At 48.3% G+C, this 17,092-nt stretch overlaps 8 protein-coding genes across 8 annotated transcripts; 3 read left to right on the forward strand and 5 right to left on the reverse strand.

Annotated features, from left to right (window-relative positions):
* Positions 1-212: 212 nt before the first annotated feature.
* On the forward strand, positions 213-1,316 carry MP65 (putative family 17 glucosidase; the record flags this gene model as incomplete). The annotated part of the gene is made up of 1 exon (XM_024859802.1): positions 213-1,316. The coding sequence occupies one exon, from the start codon at positions 213-215 to the stop codon at positions 1,314-1,316; it is 1,104 nt and encodes a 367-aa protein (XP_024711951.1).
* A 728-nt stretch (positions 1,317-2,044) lies between these two features.
* Positions 2,045-3,892, reverse strand: RAP1 (DNA-binding transcription factor; the record flags this gene model as incomplete). The annotated part of the gene is made up of 1 exon (XM_024859803.1): positions 2,045-3,892. One exon carries the CDS (start codon positions 3,890-3,892, stop codon positions 2,045-2,047), a length of 1,848 nt encoding a protein of 615 aa, XP_024711952.1.
* A 1,370-nt stretch (positions 3,893-5,262) lies between these two features.
* C7M61_004484 (uncharacterized protein) lies at positions 5,263-5,985 on the forward strand (the record flags this gene model as incomplete). Its single annotated transcript, XM_024859804.1, has 1 exon — positions 5,263-5,985. One exon carries the CDS (start codon positions 5,263-5,265, stop codon positions 5,983-5,985), a length of 723 nt encoding a protein of 240 aa, XP_024711953.1.
* Positions 5,986-6,423: 438 nt separating this feature from the next.
* Positions 6,424-8,192, reverse strand: C7M61_004485 (uncharacterized protein; the record flags this gene model as incomplete). Its single annotated transcript, XM_024859805.1, has 3 exons — positions 6,424-6,454; positions 6,961-7,249; positions 7,832-8,192. 3 exons carry the CDS (start codon positions 8,190-8,192, stop codon positions 6,424-6,426), a joined length of 681 nt encoding a protein of 226 aa, XP_024711954.1.
* A 932-nt stretch (positions 8,193-9,124) lies between these two features.
* On the forward strand, positions 9,125-9,964 carry C7M61_004486 (uncharacterized protein; the record flags this gene model as incomplete). Its single annotated transcript, XM_024859806.1, has 1 exon — positions 9,125-9,964. One exon carries the CDS (start codon positions 9,125-9,127, stop codon positions 9,962-9,964), a length of 840 nt encoding a protein of 279 aa, XP_024711955.1.
* Positions 9,965-10,090: 126 nt separating this feature from the next.
* C7M61_004487 (uncharacterized protein) lies at positions 10,091-12,355 on the reverse strand (the record flags this gene model as incomplete). Its single annotated transcript, XM_024859807.1, has 3 exons — positions 10,091-10,201; positions 11,072-11,673; positions 12,097-12,355. 3 exons carry the CDS (start codon positions 12,353-12,355, stop codon positions 10,091-10,093), a joined length of 972 nt encoding a protein of 323 aa, XP_024711956.1.
* Positions 12,356-13,176: 821 nt separating this feature from the next.
* Positions 13,177-14,178, reverse strand: C7M61_004488 (putative serine/threonine-protein phosphatase; the record flags this gene model as incomplete). Its single annotated transcript, XM_024859808.1, has 1 exon — positions 13,177-14,178. One exon carries the CDS (start codon positions 14,176-14,178, stop codon positions 13,177-13,179), a length of 1,002 nt encoding a protein of 333 aa, XP_024711957.1.
* Positions 14,179-14,521: 343 nt separating this feature from the next.
* On the reverse strand, positions 14,522-16,711 carry GYP7 (Gyp7p; the record flags this gene model as incomplete). The annotated part of the gene is made up of 1 exon (XM_024859809.1): positions 14,522-16,711. One exon carries the CDS (start codon positions 16,709-16,711, stop codon positions 14,522-14,524), a length of 2,190 nt encoding a protein of 729 aa, XP_024711958.1.
* Positions 16,712-17,092: the final 381 nt, after the last annotated feature.

Genomic DNA, 17,092 nt, shown 5'->3' on the forward strand with positions numbered 1-17,092 from the left:
ACCCTCGGAAGGCCTTGCGGCCTAGACCCCAGCGGGCTCCTAACCATGCATGCCGCGAAATCCTAACAGGAAAATTTTAACCCAAACAAACCGCTGCCGCACTATATAAACCGCGCATTCCCACTTTTTTGTTCCTCGTCAAGGTCCATCTATAGTCACTCCTTCGCTTCCCTAGAACGACCTCACACCCCCAGCCACTCTTTTTAAATATCATGTTGTTCAAGAGCATCGTCCAGGCCGCTATCGTCGCCTCCGCTATTGCCCAGCCCCTCCACCAGCACCACCAGCACGAGAAGAAGGCTGTTGTTGTCACCAACTGGAACACCGTCTTCGTGACTCAGACCGCTGGTGCCCCACAGCCAACTGAGGCCGCTGCTGAGGAGCCCCAGACCACCGCCGAGGCCCAGGCCGCCGGTATCATTGGCGACCTCATTGGCGGCGGTAAGTCTTCTGCTTCCGCTTCCTCCTCGAGCGCCTCCGCTCCTTCCAAGCCTTCCGCTTCCTCCTCCGACTCCGTGTCCTTGCCATCTTCCTCCGGCTCTTTCAGCGGCCCAGCCAAGGGTATCACCTACTCGCCATACTCTGACGACGGTGGCTGTAAGTCCTCTTCTCAGATCAAGTCTGAGGTGCAGAAGTTGTCCGACTACGAGACCATCAGACTCTACGGTGTCGACTGTAACCAGGTCGAGGCTGCCCTTTCTGGTTTCTCCGAGGGCCAGAAGCTTTTCGCCGGTATTTTCGACGTTGACAACATCCAGTCCGACGTTGAGACCCTCGCCAAGGCTGTCAAGAACCACGGCGGCTGGGACGTTGTGCACACCGTCTCCATCGGTAACGAGTTGGTCAACGCCGGCTCTGCCACCCCTGCCCAGATCGGCAAGTACGTTTCTGAGGGCAGATCTGCTTTGAAGGCCCAGGGCTACACCGGCCCAGTCGTTAACGTCGACACCTTCATTGCCGTTATCAACAACCCTGACTTGTGTGAGCACTCTGACTACATGGCCGTGAACGCCCACGCTTTCTTTGACGGTTACGTTTCCGCCAAGGAGGCTGGTGACTGGGTCTTGTTGCAGCTCCAGAGAGTCTCCACCGCTTGCGGTGACAAGAAGAAGGTGTTCATCACTGAGACCGGCTGGCCAACCAAGGGTGACTCTAACAAGGTCGCCGTGCCATCTTCTGACAACCAGAAGGCTGCCCTCCAGTCCATCTCTGACAAGTGCGGTAGCGACGTTACCTTCTTCAACGCCTACAACGACATGTGGAAGCAGCCCGGCCCTTACAATGCCGAGCAGTACTGGGGTGTCTACACCTCGTAAGCGACTCGTTGCATAGCGCAGAGAAGCATTTGAGTCGGCACATGTTGCCGAATGAACTACCTTCGTTTTGTCAAGTGTTTTTTTTCTTCCCAAAATAGTCTCGTTTGAGATCTTTTGAATACCTTTATTGTTTACATTGCTTACTTTTCATGTAGTGTTTACCATTGCCCAATTAGGCGGCGCGCGTTGTTGTCGAGTCGTAGCGAGCCGCAAAAGGAGTCGTATTTACCCGTGCACCCTCGGAAATCACGTGAACGGCACGTGACACCATACCAAGCCAAACCGCCATCACCCCATTTTACCCCAATCCTACGGCATTCTTCAAACAAAAAATAATATTGAACATGGCGCTGGATGCCCAGCTTGCTAATTTACAAAAAAAGACAAGCACAGTAGTTGATGTACTGGGTGCTAGGTTAGAAAGAGTAGAACACGGTAGTAGGCTTAACGGAAAGCTTTTGCCCAAATCAGGCTATCACAAGATATCACCGTCCAATGAGGCATTTCCCCAATTAGGCGTCATGTTCCCGTGTATACGTCATTTGAGCAATCTGGTTAAGCCTCCAATTCCGAATGTGACAATAAGGAGCACGTTGATAAACAGTCGAAACGTCCAAGCCTCGAAACAGACGTGTTTTGGGAAAATTTAGATAAGCTTGGTTTTGACAGTCACGCAGTAACCAACCCGGGTTTCATCTTGAACATGTGTGTTTCAGCCTGAAACACCCCTAGAGACCGAGAAACTGTCTTCTCGCTCCAATGCTCTCGGAATCGTGGAAACCCAATTTTTGCATGTTTCCCTCCTTCAAGTCAAAGTCCTGTTCTGGCGTCCACAAGCCATTGTGGCCCCTGGGGAACAAAACCTCCACCAAATCGATGCGGTCGTCGTGGAGAGCATCCCGAAGCGTATACAAGTAGTCGTTGATGTAGCGAACAGAACTGCTGGTGACCTTGAGGATGTGGCCCACAAAGGCCCTGGTGAAGCCCAATTTCTCAAACTCGTCAAAGAGCACACCCACATCGTCGGGCTCCAAGGTGGTCAAGAGCTCTCTGGCTCTGTCAATCACATTGGGCTCAAACTGGATGAACTTGTCCGAGAACAAGGCCGTCAGCAGCACGTCACGGGGCAAGTAGACCATGTATTTCGCCCAGGGGTCCTGCGAATCGGCATCAACTTTCAATTCGAGCCCTTCGAAATCGTGTCCATCAACAGAAGCACCGCCGAGATTGGGGTGAATGGCGCTGTGGTCCGTCTGGTGGATGCCCAAAGCACGGACGTCCGGATTGACCAAATCGTCCTCGATCTGGACCCTTCCAGCACCCACACCGACCTGGCGAAGTGCATCGTCAATATTCGAATTTTTCACTTCCCCAATCTCCTCATCTAGAGCCCCCTGGCCCACCGCCATGTTGGCCACGGCCGCCACGCCTGCAGAGTCAAGCTGGTGCGTCAAGTGGTGGTTGTGGTGGAGCTGGCTGTGGTGGTTTCTTGCCAATTCGTCTGCCAAAAGCGCCTGGTCGTGGGCACTCATGTCCATGCGGACCTGGTTGGCCTTCAATTTTTTGGCGGTGATTTGCGCCTTTTTCTCGCTCTTGGACTCACGAGAAGTCAAGTTTTTCATTGGCTGGGGGCCTTCCTTGGTGCCCATGGCTTTGCGGTAGTCGTCTCTGTAGCGCTGAAGACCGTACACACGGGCAAACTTTCTGTAACGGTCTCTCCAGCTCAGCGAGGAGTGGCCCGTGTTCTGGCGGGCGAATTCGTCAAAAAACGAAATCGAAACCAGGAAATTGGCCTCATTGAGAACTCCATCTGGAAGCCGGGTCAGCTTGTCGTCTGCCGTCTGCAACGTCTCCCTGTCCTGGGTGTTGAGCACGTGGTTGATGATGCTTTCACAGAGGGTGTAGTCGTCGTCGGCGGTGAAGCGGTTTTTGATGGTTTTGGCATGTGCCACTGGAAGCGCTATTCTGTTACCACTGGCATCCAAAATCAACCGGTCGTAGTCGTCCGTCTTGTACACATACAGCAACTTGTGTTCCAAATGGGCCCTGTACCTTGACCGGACGGAATTGCCCGTATGACCCTTCAACAAATCGTGCTGGGCTAATTCCTCAAAGAACTTGTGCGATGTTCTGAACCGAGGCTTCAACCGCACCTGCTCGAGGATGTAGTTGTCTGCCTCCACGGTGAACTTGGTGGTGCTCTTTGGCGGACCCTTGGCCTTTTTGTTCATCGCCTGTGCCATGGCCTTGGCGGTTCTGACATCCTGTTCATCCAACTCGTCAGCTGATCTCTTGACAGGATTCAACTGGTACGGCTCCAAGTACACAGAGCCGCCCTTGTCCAAGTAGTCGTCAATGAACTGAAACGAAAACGTCGTTCTCCGTGGAACAGGATACGACGAAAGCTGGACATACTGGTTCTTGTCTGCGTTGACCTCCGAAGGCTCAATGTAGCCTCCGTTGTCCCGGATGATTTTCAGGTATTTCTCTCTGAGCGGGTCCTGGGCGTGGATGTAGAACGCCATGGGCGAACCGCTTTCATCGGTAAGCAAATTGGGCACTATCATGTCCGACATGTGTGGCTGCAAAACGGTGTCTGGGTGTTGGGTGTGTGGGTTTGGTTGTTTTGAATCTTGAGGGTGGGCGTGCCGCCACCGAGGTGCACGGGTGTGGGATTGAAGTGGTTGGCTATATATTCGGCTGCGGGGGCAAAGGAGCTTCAAGGACAGCGGGAGTAGCTGACTCGCCGCCACAAGACTTCCTTAAACGTCTTAAAAATTGTATTTCCTGGAAATTGGCGTCCGTTGATGACGGCTTTGGACACCCCAATAAGCGGTACTACATATAAGCAAATTTACCTCATCCCTCAAGTAGGTGTATCGACTGTAGTATGAGGATGGGAAATGACTGCAGATAGGCGCCAGACGGTTCACCTGGATAGTCTGGGGGGACCAGTGATACTCATCGTACAGAGAGCTGATTTTCAATGTTTTTTATATTTTGTATTTGAGGCTTTTATTTCTATAAGGTGTTGTTGAAAGCCATGGCTGTGCAAAACACCAGGGCTCAAGCTATAGCGTTGAGGGTAATTCAATGACTGGAGACAACCCGAAAACTGACGTTAATCTCTAACTCGAGAGTGAATCCTTGGTCAACCAGCCCAGCAAATCAGGGCATTCTACCGCAAAGTACGCACTGATCTCTTCTTGGACATCAGTTTGCTTCACATTCTGAAAATGTTCACAATTGATATGCTTCCAGTTCAAAAATGCCCACATCATGTGAAAGCCTCCTCACTTAAGTTGTTCCATGTACCACTGGACAAACGCCTTACCTGAATAGGTCGTCCTCTCCGACCCTGCTTATTCAAGTATTACATAAGCGTGCATACCAGCCTCAGTCCAGTACACTTCAGATTGTCCACGCTCCAACGAAAAGGCACCATTCTCCCTCGTTGAGTGAGTTCTTAGTTCCATGGAAAGCCCAGCCCAAGCATATCTGGACCCTCCAGTTTACAGGTGCACCAAGAATCAACAGATACTCGACATTCTAGAGTCCCCCTGGGCGATCCTCACTTCCCCTGTCCTGTCTATCACTCATGAAATAACACTCATCCAATCAGGTCCCGACCTCTTAGTCCAAACAGTTGTACGGCAACCATACCTTATCTTATCGGACAATAGACCAGATCGAACGAAGAATCGATCTGGGACGCATTGTGCAGTACCACGCAGAGCGGCTATAAAAGACCCTGTTTGTATTTGCAGCCTTATCCTCACCACCTTCTTCTCTTCTTCTCCGAATCATGGAGAACAATCATCAAGGCATTCGGCCTGGACGAGTTCAAAACTTTTTCGAAGGCCATGTAGACGACACAGAAAGAACATGGGTTCGTACTGCCGGCGGTGTGCTTATTTCCCTAGGGTTCACTGCCGCTAGTGCAACCATGACTTACTACCTTCTGCTTGATGAAGCAAACATCCCGTTTGACGACCATATCTTCTCCGGTCGTGTTCTTGTTCCCAACCTTCTCTTGTTTGTCCCGGGTGTGGTGTTCATGAGACTTTACTTCAACAGGTGGAAGTACAAGAGCTTGATGATTTTTGAGGCCGTCATGAAGGCGATCATGTGGCTTCTGGCCACCGCTCTTTTTACCTTGTACTATTCAGAGTTCGGTCGCGCCATCAATGGCCTTCTGATAACCGCTGCCCATCTGGCTCTCTGGCTCATGGTTTTGGTGGTCTCGTCGTATCTGTTGCGCACACCACCAAACCAAGCTGACGTACGTCAAACGCAATTTGGCATGGGTCAAGAGCAAGATGGATTAGGTCAAATCCCCCTCGGGCAGGGTGCTCACGATATCCCTTTGACAGAGTCTCTTAGACCCATTCGAATGGACCCAATAGCGCTTGGAAGTCTTCAGCAGTTCAACCATCCTCTGCTTTGGTCTCCCCAACATGTCCATACAATCGACAACAGGTTGGCCGAGCTCATTCCCGGCGAAAGCTATACTCTAGATCAGTTAGAGCGGATGAAGTTTCCTGAGCCGGGACAAAGCTTGCTTGATTTACGTATTGAGTGGTTGAATCGGCGTCATAGAAGGATGCAGAGGATCCGGGATGCACGGCTGGAGTCTACCAGTCGGGATTTTAGCGAGTCGAATGGTTGATACCCACCATCACGAGGCTATCTTCCAGTGGGTCTTTGCCTAGGGAATGTGCCCTAGATTCATGTTGTTAATGCACCGAAACCTCAAACGTCACCCTATCGGCTCCAAAATCGGTAAGGCCTCGTAGTAACCACCCTCAATCGTAGATGTTGCGAGGAAAGGTTCTCCAGATGTCTATGCTTCCGACACAGGTAGGCCAACAATCTTGCCCGACTCTTACACCCATCACAGTCTTCAAAGGTTCAAACACATGGGGTATTCACTTCTTTCTGTAGGGCTATTTGCGCCTCGCTCTTCTCTTTCCCCATCTCATAGGGTGGTGGACGTAAATACGCCAGGAGATTATCCGCAGAGATTGGCACGCTTCTAACGACGGCAATCCGAAAGCACCGAAAGAAGGACTTTGAGACCTTAACCTTCACAACAAGGAAGTATTCCCTATAAAAAGTCGGCGTAATGACAGATGGCTCTAGCATGGGGAGAGTGTAATGTGTCAACTCTTTCGGTACATCATAGAAGAATCCCTCCTTATGCTGATCACAATAATCCAGAATTTTGCATTTGAGCGAGCGGAATTGTTGACATACTAAAGGGATACTCCTCTCTTGTTCTTTATAGGCTAAGCCCTCCATCGTGAGTGTTTTTTCAACAAGTTCTACCGAGAGCTTGTGAAGGTACAAGTTGCATCTTTCTGGGCATGACAATAGGAGCTTGTAAGTACAAAATTTGTTTGGAGCCACACGATTTTCACACAAAAATGTAGCGCCAATGTCACCGACATTAGGTTGGTACTTAGCGAGCGAAATCAACCTCGATGAATTTGGAAATGTCAATTGAAATTTCTCGAATAGTTTGGAATTCACACCTGATGAGCACATGCGATAGCATCCATCGCTGTACACGATGGTGTCTTTGCAGTCATATGGTCCTTCTTCCCTCGATTCCAGTGATGATTCAATTAACAGGAGGCTAGACATTGACGAGAGGTTGACCGTCATAAGCGTAAGGACACCGGCAGTTGTTGAGTGGGAAAACGTGTGATAAGCGGAAAAGTCAAGACCCAAACCTTGGAGCCTTTCCTTCAAGCTTCTCTTGAAATCTTGCACAGTAGTGCTGCTGTAAGGCAAAGATACAATATGAAAGACGTCGCCTTCTCTCTTCGTTTGTTGTCCAGGCGAGATATCATTGTTCTCGTGGTCCACAACTGCAACATTGATTCCAATTGAGGGCTCAAAGATCGAGAAGCACCTCACAGCCGAACATCCTAATATGACTGTGAATTGGAGCTCATATGTCCTACTCATGGTATCAGAAAAGAAAGTGGGACCTAGATTTGGAAGACAACAATCGTAGCAGCTCTTCTCAAGATAGGCAATTAGTTGGTCGTCGGTCCCTTCAGTTGCGCAGGACACAATCCTTTGGTTGCACTTTACTTTCCTGAGAGTGAACTCTCTTACATCTTGCTGATAGCCAAAACTGTCGTGGATAGGTACCTTGCAAGTTGTTATTTCTTTAAGGACCACAGTCACTCGATGAACCCATACATCTTCGGAGCAAGAGCAAAAAGATGGCTTGAGTTGGTGAAACAGAATCAGAAGTTTGTCGCCCAATCGGCATAGAGGTCTGAAGACTTTCACCTCATTCAGCGGTATTGTATCGTCATCAGAATGAACTTTCACTTTCATTTTACCGTATACGCTAAACCATAGGTTGTTGGCTCCGCCTGGCGCAATGGTATGTGTCGCATTGCTCTGAGGCCCGTAACAATGTGACGAGCGAAAGGTGACATCAGGGATATGTGGAATCCGCTTTTCCCCTAAGCTAAGACAGCGTAGACCATGGTAACTTCCTAGCGCTTCATACTTCTTGCATAAAGAAGAAGTATCAAAAGCACCAAATGGCTCGACTGAAAGCTGGGAGGGCTTGATGATGGAGTAGACAAGTCTGCAGCTTCCATCATTCATGTCTGGCCCCGAGCCCAACACCAACATCCCTTCCTTCTCTCTGGCCGCCTGGAGGTAGTTGGTGCCTTCAACCAACGGGATATTTTGAAGCTCTAGCGCTGTTACATGCCACAAAGTCAGGTCCACATTGAAGGAGCTAGCAGTATGTGAAACGTATTTGGAAGGATCGCTGCGGAGCACCTCTTCTATGGCGCCTTCGGCAGCCTCGTTCAGGTCCTTCTGTATAAAATGAAGAAACGTCATTATGATGCTTTCTTCTCATCTAGAAACGAAGGCTTTTATGTCTGTCCAAATGCATGTAGAATTTCTCTGGTCATGCATTTCCTGAGTTCATCTTGGTATGACTTGTTGGACCTTCCTAGGACGGACAGACAGGCATTTGGTCACGTCACGAAAAACGACGTATTTATCAGAAGTTGCCATCACTGTCCAATCATCGGATTTTGCTGCATTTATTATGTACGGTAGCGTGCTGCATGATCCGGCAAGGAAAACGGAAGCTGAACCAAACGTCTCGACTAAGAGAACCGAAGCTGGACTACACGTCTCGTAGAAGCAGACGCGTCCTTAGACGACGTGATGTCACACCCACAAATGCTCAAAAGCATAGGGCAGTCAAGGCAGACTGGATACCCTGTTGTGTGCAGCCATCGAGCCGCAAACATCGATAAGAGACGTGTCCTCATGTCCAGACATATTAACCGTGATTTCAGAAACAGCCACCATATGAAGTTGCTTAATAAACGAGCCAACGAGATTGTCGGGGTTTCCCTAAGCGTACTAGTCGACAATCTTTGGAATGTGGTACCTGGCCAAAAAGCTTATGGTGAAGCACTGCAAGCATCGATAATCAAAAAACTTCCGAGTTGACTCCTATACAGGTCGATATTTAGTGCACGCTTCATTCACTATCTCTTCTGATGAACATTGAGTCTTTCCAGATCGAGTATCGTAAGTCCACGTCAAGTAAAGTTTGTTTTTGTTAGCGGACAATGGATCAGATCAAAGGAAGATTCGATCTGGGAGGCATTGTGCAGTACCACGCGGGGCGGCTATAAAAGACCCTGCTTTATTTACAGCTTAGTCCTCACAAGATCTTCCTCTTTTTCTTGATTATGTTGAAATCTACCCTTTCATTTTGTTTCGGAGAACACGAGCACTTTAGGCTCCACCGCATGGGCCAGAGAGATTTATGCGCAAGAACTACGGCAGGTGTTATCGGGGGGCTTTTTGCAGCCTCCCTTTTGACGGCCATAGGTCTATGCTTGACGTGGTATTGGCAGATCAAAGGTTCCGTAAATGGAACCAATATCTGTTGCCAGGAGGATATCGACATCGGCCAATTGATCGGCCAAACATTACTCCCTAATGTTTTTTTCTTTTTGTCGGGTCTCGCCTTATTCGTTTCCTACTTCAACAGAGACTCATACAGACACATGTTTGTCTTCGATGCCTTCCTCAAGTTCGCCACAGGTGCCGTCTGCTTCACTTTAGCCATTTACTACGAAGAAAAGTATGACTGTCAGAATTGGAGCCTCCTCTTCACGTTTTGCCACCAACTCGCTTGGGTTTTCTTCGATATGATCCTCTTGGCCAGGTATGGGACCAGCGTATTGATTCAGGACTGCCATGAGTTTGGTGTTACTCTCGCTAGAAAATGCCGTAAGCTCGGTGTCAAGTGCCTTGAGTTCGTTGGTCTCAAGCAGAAGGAGCAGGAGGTGGTGGAGGAAAACACAGTTGAACTAAGCAATATGGGATCTGGCGGCCTGGGAGGTGGCCCTGATGGCGGGCACAACTCCAGTGGCAAGCACGACTCCAATGTCGAGTACGATGCCCAAAACGGTGACCCGGATGAAGGGGAAAAGAGTACTGAAAGTTGCGAAAGCAGCGGTACCAAGGTGTCCCTAAGCAGCGTAAGTCGCCGTTCAAAGAAGAATCTGCCCGAGGAAGTTCCATCTGAGGAATGGATTGAATTGCTGAACCTGGGAGGCAAGAGCTCAGATTCTCAAAATTAGAAAGGTCTGCCGTTACCATAACGCGACATATGACCAACCGACGCCTCGATTTGTACTGCAAGGCATCACTCAGGGCCAGTACCCTTACCATCGCATATCTCTTAATTAGCGGAACTGGCCCATCGCCTAAAGAGCGCCTTCTATAGTCATGTTTGCCCCCTCACATCTGACAGACGCGTTTCCAAAGTTGTTGATCCTCGCATCAAACATCAACGCAAAGGGCAAACCCTTAATGAGCTCGCACCATTAATGCAGCATCATGTTGTTACCAACTCCCACTAGAATGCAAATGGTGTATCTAGAGCAGTCGCATCACTCAAGCCTGAGTCCATACCCGAGATGTCATCACACCTATTTGGTCTTCGATTAGCATCGAGTCCAAAGTGGCAATATAAAGTTATGGATGAATTTGTAAACAGCTTCACCCCTAGCAACTTCCAGTAAACCAGCATTTTTTGAGCGCCACGTTACAGCTCACAGGAAGTCTCTATTCCCGTTTGCAGCTTCATACGATGGAGGGCATAAGTACCTCTCTAGATCGCCAGCAGGCATGAGCATGCTTTGCACACACGCAACCCGGTGGCATCGAAGTAAAGATACGGATAACTTTAGCTTCACCACCACAAAATATTCTCTAAAATAAGTCCGCGTAATGATCGAGGGCTCTAGATTCGGCATTATGAATTCTGTCAACTTTCTGGGAATCTTGAAGATATTCGTCCCATCAATGTTCTCCATTTTGTCACACCCCAATCCCTCGAGATGCTGAGCCAAAACGGGCAAAACTCTCTCATGCTCTTCGAAAGAATCATCCTTCTGCGTCATTGATTTTTCTACAACCTCTATCGAGCACTTGACAAGACGTGCTTTGCTTCGTGCGGGACAAGATAGGCAGATTTCGAGACTAAATTTCTCGTTCGCAACAGGTGTTTTGCTAAGCGAGAAAAAGGGAAAAAATCCTCCGGCTCCGTATCGGTAACGCCCAAGAGGAATCGAGTCATTGTCAGCCGTCAAATGTAGCATTCTAAGGGCTTGCAAGGTCGCACCAGAGGAGCATATTGTGAAAGCACCGTTCGAGTATACCATAACGCTCCCATTCTCTTCGACTTCGTCTTTCTTCTCCTTCAAGTCCGATTTAAACAAAGCGCCCTTGTTCTTCCCCAAAAGATTAACAACCAACAATGTAAAGATAGCACCATTCAATGCGCATGAATATGTGTGATAGGCCGAGAAATCAACACCTATACGGCCGAGCCTTTGCTCCACAATTCTCTTGAGATCATGCATGGTAGAGGAACTTTTAGGTAAAGACACAACATGAAAAGTATCACCTGTTCTCTGTTTTGGTTTCTTGGTCGAGTCAATTTTGTTGATGTCGTCCTTTATGGCAATATTGATCTCAATCGAGGCCTTTAAGGTCGTGGAACATTTTTGGGCCGCACACCCGACAGTGACAGCAAAGTGAAGCTCATAGGTCCGACTCATGCTATCAGAGTAGAATGTGGGTCCTAACTCTGGAAGACGACAGTTGATAAATCTTTTTTGAAGATCGTGAACAAGTTTACCGTCGGTCTCTTGAAATCTTGAGCAATCGAGAAGTCCCTCGAACGTCTTGTCTTGCAAGACTTGACTCCGCACATCTTTCTGGTGACCGAAACCGCTTTTAAAAGGCACCTTGCAACTCGAGATTTCTTTGAGCTCCACTGACACTCTAGTTATTTCGATGTCCAGACAGCATGAGCAGAAGGACGGCTCGGTTTGACATATCAGAACTCGAAAGCAACTCGCTAAGAACGAGAAGGACAATAAAGCTTGTGGGTAAAATGGTAAATTCACACGTGGTGGTATGAGTTCAATCTCTAGTTTACCATGAATGCGTGGCACTTGATTGTTGGTGGGATCGGTGGTGGTCAAGTCTTTGGCCACTACTTCTTTCCCATAACAATGTGACAGTAGAAATTGCATACTTGAGTTATGCGGCATCCGTATATCTCCAACACTTAGGCAACGTATTCCTGACATGTTATGCCGCCTTTTTTTTAGCTTCTCACAAGTAGTGGAGATGACTCGATCAAAGAGTTCCGTAGAGAGCTGAGACTCAACGCTAGCTGTACATACGAGTCTGCAGTTACCATCATTCATGTCTGGTCCCGAGCCCAACACCAGTATCCCTTCCATCTCTCTGGCCGTTCGAATGTAGTTGGTGCCTTCTACCAACGGGACATTTTGAAGCTCTAGCGCTGTTACATGCCACAAAGTCATGTCAACATTGAAAGTGTCAACCGTATGTGACACGTAGTTGGAAGGGTCGCTGCAGAGCACCTCTTCTATGGCGCCTTCGACGATCTCGTTCAGGTTCTTCTGAATAAAGTGGAGGAACTCACGCGTCATGCTAGTGAAGACTCTGAGAGGCGAGGTTCACACGCGTTTAAAAGTAAATCCATCCGATATCCTTATGGTCATGCTTTGGTGACGATTATGCGGAATGCCAGACTATCCTATGGTGGAAATGGTGATCAGTTCAATTCCCAAAACGCCGCAATGTTTGATGGCCATTTTTGATACAGTCCTGTCATGCAGTAAGGAAGGCTCGGAATCACGCAATATTATGACATCTCCAGCTGGAATCTCTGCATAATATTCAAAAAGAACATGTGGTTCATGTTATTTGATGTACCTCAGTGTGAGAATTGCAGAAGTCCAGGTTCAATCGGCCAATATGCACTACCAAAGTAGGGCGGTTATATATTTTGCAACCACTTATTTTCACATTATCATGGATATTTTTGGGGATTACTTGAGCATATTTAAAACATCATCGAGGTTTATTTACGCCCGATAATGTAAATAATACTCATTTGAGGAACAAAGGAAAAGCAACCGCATCCTTGCAAACGGATCGTCAAACTATGGATTCGATTGTAAGATTGACGACTCTTTTCCTGACTTTGAGGAATATCACAGAAAAGAGGACTGTAAAACCTTAGATACGGCAATTTCCTTCTTTTGAAAGATTTCAATAACCATTTCGGGGTAGATACACCAGGCACTTCTACACTTTACTCAGCTAGTGCAATGACTAATGACTCGATTCATAAACCTACTTAACGTAAAAGACAAACAAACACCATCAACGACGCAAGGCATTCAAAGTGCACCTGACTCGCTGATAACGGGCCATGAGACTCATGAGTCCATGGTATGCAAATGCATCAACACCTTTGCTGCACGAGAGCCTCCTTGTACATCACCTTGTGCTTCACCTGCTCCTGCCAAATGACCATGGCACTTAACTTGTCGCCTTTGTAGCACCCAGAGTCAAGGCCCTTGGAGTACTTCTTGAGCTTGAGCCCTCTGCCAGCATCATGCCCATAGTATACTACTATTGAGCGATCTAACTCTCCGTCCTTTTGTTTCTGGTTCCAGATCTTCGACCAAGACACTGCGTTCTTGTCATCTGGGTTATCGGTGGTTTCGTTGTAGAACGGCGCGAGGTAGGAACGCATCTCGAGACAGTCTTCAGGATCCTGCTCATTGAGATCCTTAAGAGCATCCCACTTGAGACCAGCATGAACAGCAACGCCTTCGGCATGGCCGGTCTTCCCCAGGTTCTTCTTGGAATGCAATGGAACGATCCCGAGCTCCCGCATCACTGGGCAATTGTTGATGTACTCCACATGCTTGGGGCGTAGTTTCTTGGCAAGCAAGAACTCAGGGTCATCATTGAAACTTCCAAATGCGTTGAATGGGAGGCTCGTGCCATTGACAAAGCGTGGTTGGGGAAGGCCATGATATTTGGCGTAGTTTTGAAGGACGTAGTACTCGTGGTTCCCCATGATACAAGAAATGTCGTTGTCAATGAGGTACTGGAGCACCTTGAGTGAGTGAGGACCCTTAGTGATGAAGTCGCCCAAGACGAGGAGTTGGTCTCTCTTCTTGTTGTACTTCACCTTTCTGAGCAACTTCTTGAACTCCTTGTACTGCCCATGAATGTCGCCAATCAAAATAAGCCTTTCTTTCTTCACCTTCTCACCATTGAGCTCAGTCAGTTCAGTGGCTTCCTCCACTTCGCTCTCTTTCATGACCTCGGTGACATATTCCGTACTCCGAAGGTTCCACAGGCTGGCAGTTTCACTCAGCACAGGCAGCAAAATAAAGCTGACCGGTTCAACTTTGCAAATACCAACTAGCTCTCTGGTTTCAGGAATAAACATTTTGGGCAATAGATAGCAAAAAACGTAAAGAAGGCAAACAGCCACAAGGGTTCCGATCGTAATGAGCCATTTTTTGGTCCGGCTAGAAACTTCCCAGCTCTGACTCTCTAAGAACTCTTCATCGCTATCTCTGGTGGAACTGTAGCTCCTATGCTTTCCGTTCTTTAACAGCGTGCCCATGCAAAGCGTGACTTTGGGGATTTAGTGTTGATGTCTTAAGATTGCATGTCAAGCAGAGGGTCTCATCTGTTCTACCTGCAGTATGCACACACGTGCGGGCTCATGTTATATCTTGCTGCCATGCAGCATCTGCAGGACAGAAGATGTCTCCATTTTGCAACCATTAGCCACCTCCAACACCTTCAGGTCTCTCAACTTCTTTTTGAATCACAAGCTTGCGGCTTAGAAGCTCACGAAGGTCTGGATTCACGTGGACTTCATATACTTCCCCGCTCTCGCTCCGCTGCAGGTTCTCTCTGTCGATTAGCGCTATCATTCTCTTAAAACGAAGGAATAGCAATTCTGACCGTGTCAACAAATCATTGAGGTTCATCTTACCAGAGAGCTCATTCATGTACTTCAAAACCTCATCGAAACGACGCAAGTTCTGCATGATTATCCGCTTGTTATCGGAGAGCACCGACAAGGCAAAAAACAAGTGAAACTGGCTCGAGTAGTAGTCTGTAAAGAGAACCTCCCATAAGGTGAGAACATCGTTCCAGTCAAACTCTCTCTTGTACCAAACAAGAAGCATGCGGAAGAAAAAGAACAAGTCCGTCGATTCACATTTCTCCAAATGCTTGTAGAGATCGGGAAGCATAAACTGCAAGAGCCCATTGAGCACATCCATTTGATGCTTCATGCCGCTCTGGTCTCTAACAAAGTTTCTCTCCATTCTCTCCATGAACCCTGCAAATGCCCAGAACGACAAAACCTCATCTTGTAGAATGACATAGATTGGCGAGAGCAAGTCGGTCATGCCTTGGACATAGCCCAAATTGACGTTGTACTCGTTGAAGGTCAAAAGAATTTCTCTCATAGCAAAAAGATGAGGGTTCTCGATGTTGGAAATATCCCACTCTCCGTCATCTTCTTCCTCCACTGGTTCCGGCTGTGGATCACCTTCCTCAAATGCTTCGTCAATGTGCTCAGCCATATTTGGAACAGAGGGCTTTTTGCGCTGGAAAAGTGGCAAGTGGCGGTCGTTTCTGTGGATATCTTTCTCAATACGCATCTTTTGGTCTCTCCAGAATGCATCCTGACGCTTCACGTCGTCTTCAACCCAGCGCTTTTTGTAATCGTGGTATCCGCTTTCAAGGCTGTCCCTGAGTGTTGCACGCTCTTCTGCCGAGGAGTCCCAAGGATACACATTGAGTAGAAACAACCAAGCCTCCTTCCTGACGTCTTCTTCCAAGCCACCATGGAAGATACGGAACTTGACCTCGTCGACAGTAAGCGTGAGTCTGCCTTTGTGGTCGAAAAAGCCATCCCATTCAACCTTGTTAACGGGAGTCCTTCTCGATGCGTTGCTGATCTCCTCGGGAGTCAAGATCTCCAGTCCATCACGAAGCTCCTTGTTGATTCGATTGTAAACGGCATCCTCAATCATGAACTTCCTCTGCAGCTGCTCGGCTTCCTCTTTGACCTGAGCTGCCCACTTGGCCAAATAGACCCTGGCACTGTCGAACTCATTGCTGATTTTCTTCACCTCGGGCTTGCTCAAAACCTGCTTGACCACACCTTGAGGCACATGTTCGTCGACGATATCCACAACCAGATTCTTTGTTTTCTGGCCAAACGAGGCCACGGTTTCCAAAACACGCCACTTGGCGGTGCTCAAAAGCTTGTTTACGTCGGGCATCTTGAAACTCTCCTGCTTCTCCTTCTTCGTATCCTTGAGCGGCGCAAAGTTCGCCAAATCGGCACTCAGCGGGTCCACCAAGTAAACCAGCGGCTCTACCGTCAGCTTCTCCACCTTGATGTACCGCCTGAGCGTCAGGATCAAGTCTTGGCCGCCCCAGAACATCTGACCATCCTCGCCAAAAGGGTCAAACAGCTTGTTCATGTTCTTCTGGCGCTGGATCGTCAGGGGCGACTCGTCATCGTGAAAGAAGACCACGGGCATTTTCTCGCCCGTCTTGGAATGCAACACCACGGAGCCGTACCACCATCCCAAGGAAGGCAATCTCACGTGGACCAGGTAGATAAGCAGCAACGGCAAGGAGAAACAGTAGCCCAGGCCCGAGCTCTGCGGCGGTTTCTTTGTGGATCTATCGATATTCTTTTTGGGCTTGTTTTCAAGCTGCAACAGGCCCATGGACTCGTTGCCCACCTCGGCCATGTCCACCTCCTTGTAGACCTTGAGCTCTTCTTCCGAGAGCATGTTTTCAGGGGTGTAGCTGAGCAAGATGTCCTTTTTGGTGGACGGGCCCGAGGGCTTGGCTAGGGTCAAAAAACCGGCCACGTTGTCCTTATTGGATGAGGACGGGTGGAGGTACACCTTGCTTTTAGCGTACAAGAGTTCCACAGACATGGTGATGATATGAGGGGATTTATAGATGGATCTTCAGTAGGAGACTTTGTGGCTTCAATTATCGAAAAGACGGCTCTGGTGTAAGGACTCCTCTGATTTGTGGGGTTGATTCGTTATCAGACGGTGTAGATGACCCTGAGTACGATCGGCTGGTACGCTGAAATTCGGCTCAATTTATGTATAGATCGTGTAGTAGTCCAACAGAGACAGTAACTCAAAAATTCCAACTTCTAGTGGTCGATGGAAGTGCAGTTTCGGTGTATCGTAGAAACCCCTGGTAGTACCTGTAGTTGGATTATCGAGATCGCAGCAAGGGTTATATCCCGGTCCGGGGTAGACAGAGGCAGGTATTTTCTGAATTTGCCGAAAATCAAAAAAAAT

This window comes from Candidozyma pseudohaemuli, assembly GCF_003013735.1.
Source record: "Candidozyma pseudohaemuli strain B12108 chromosome Unknown scaffold00015, whole genome shotgun sequence".
In the NCBI taxonomy this organism is placed as follows: Eukaryota; Fungi; Ascomycota; class Pichiomycetes; order Serinales; family Metschnikowiaceae; genus Candidozyma; species Candidozyma pseudohaemuli.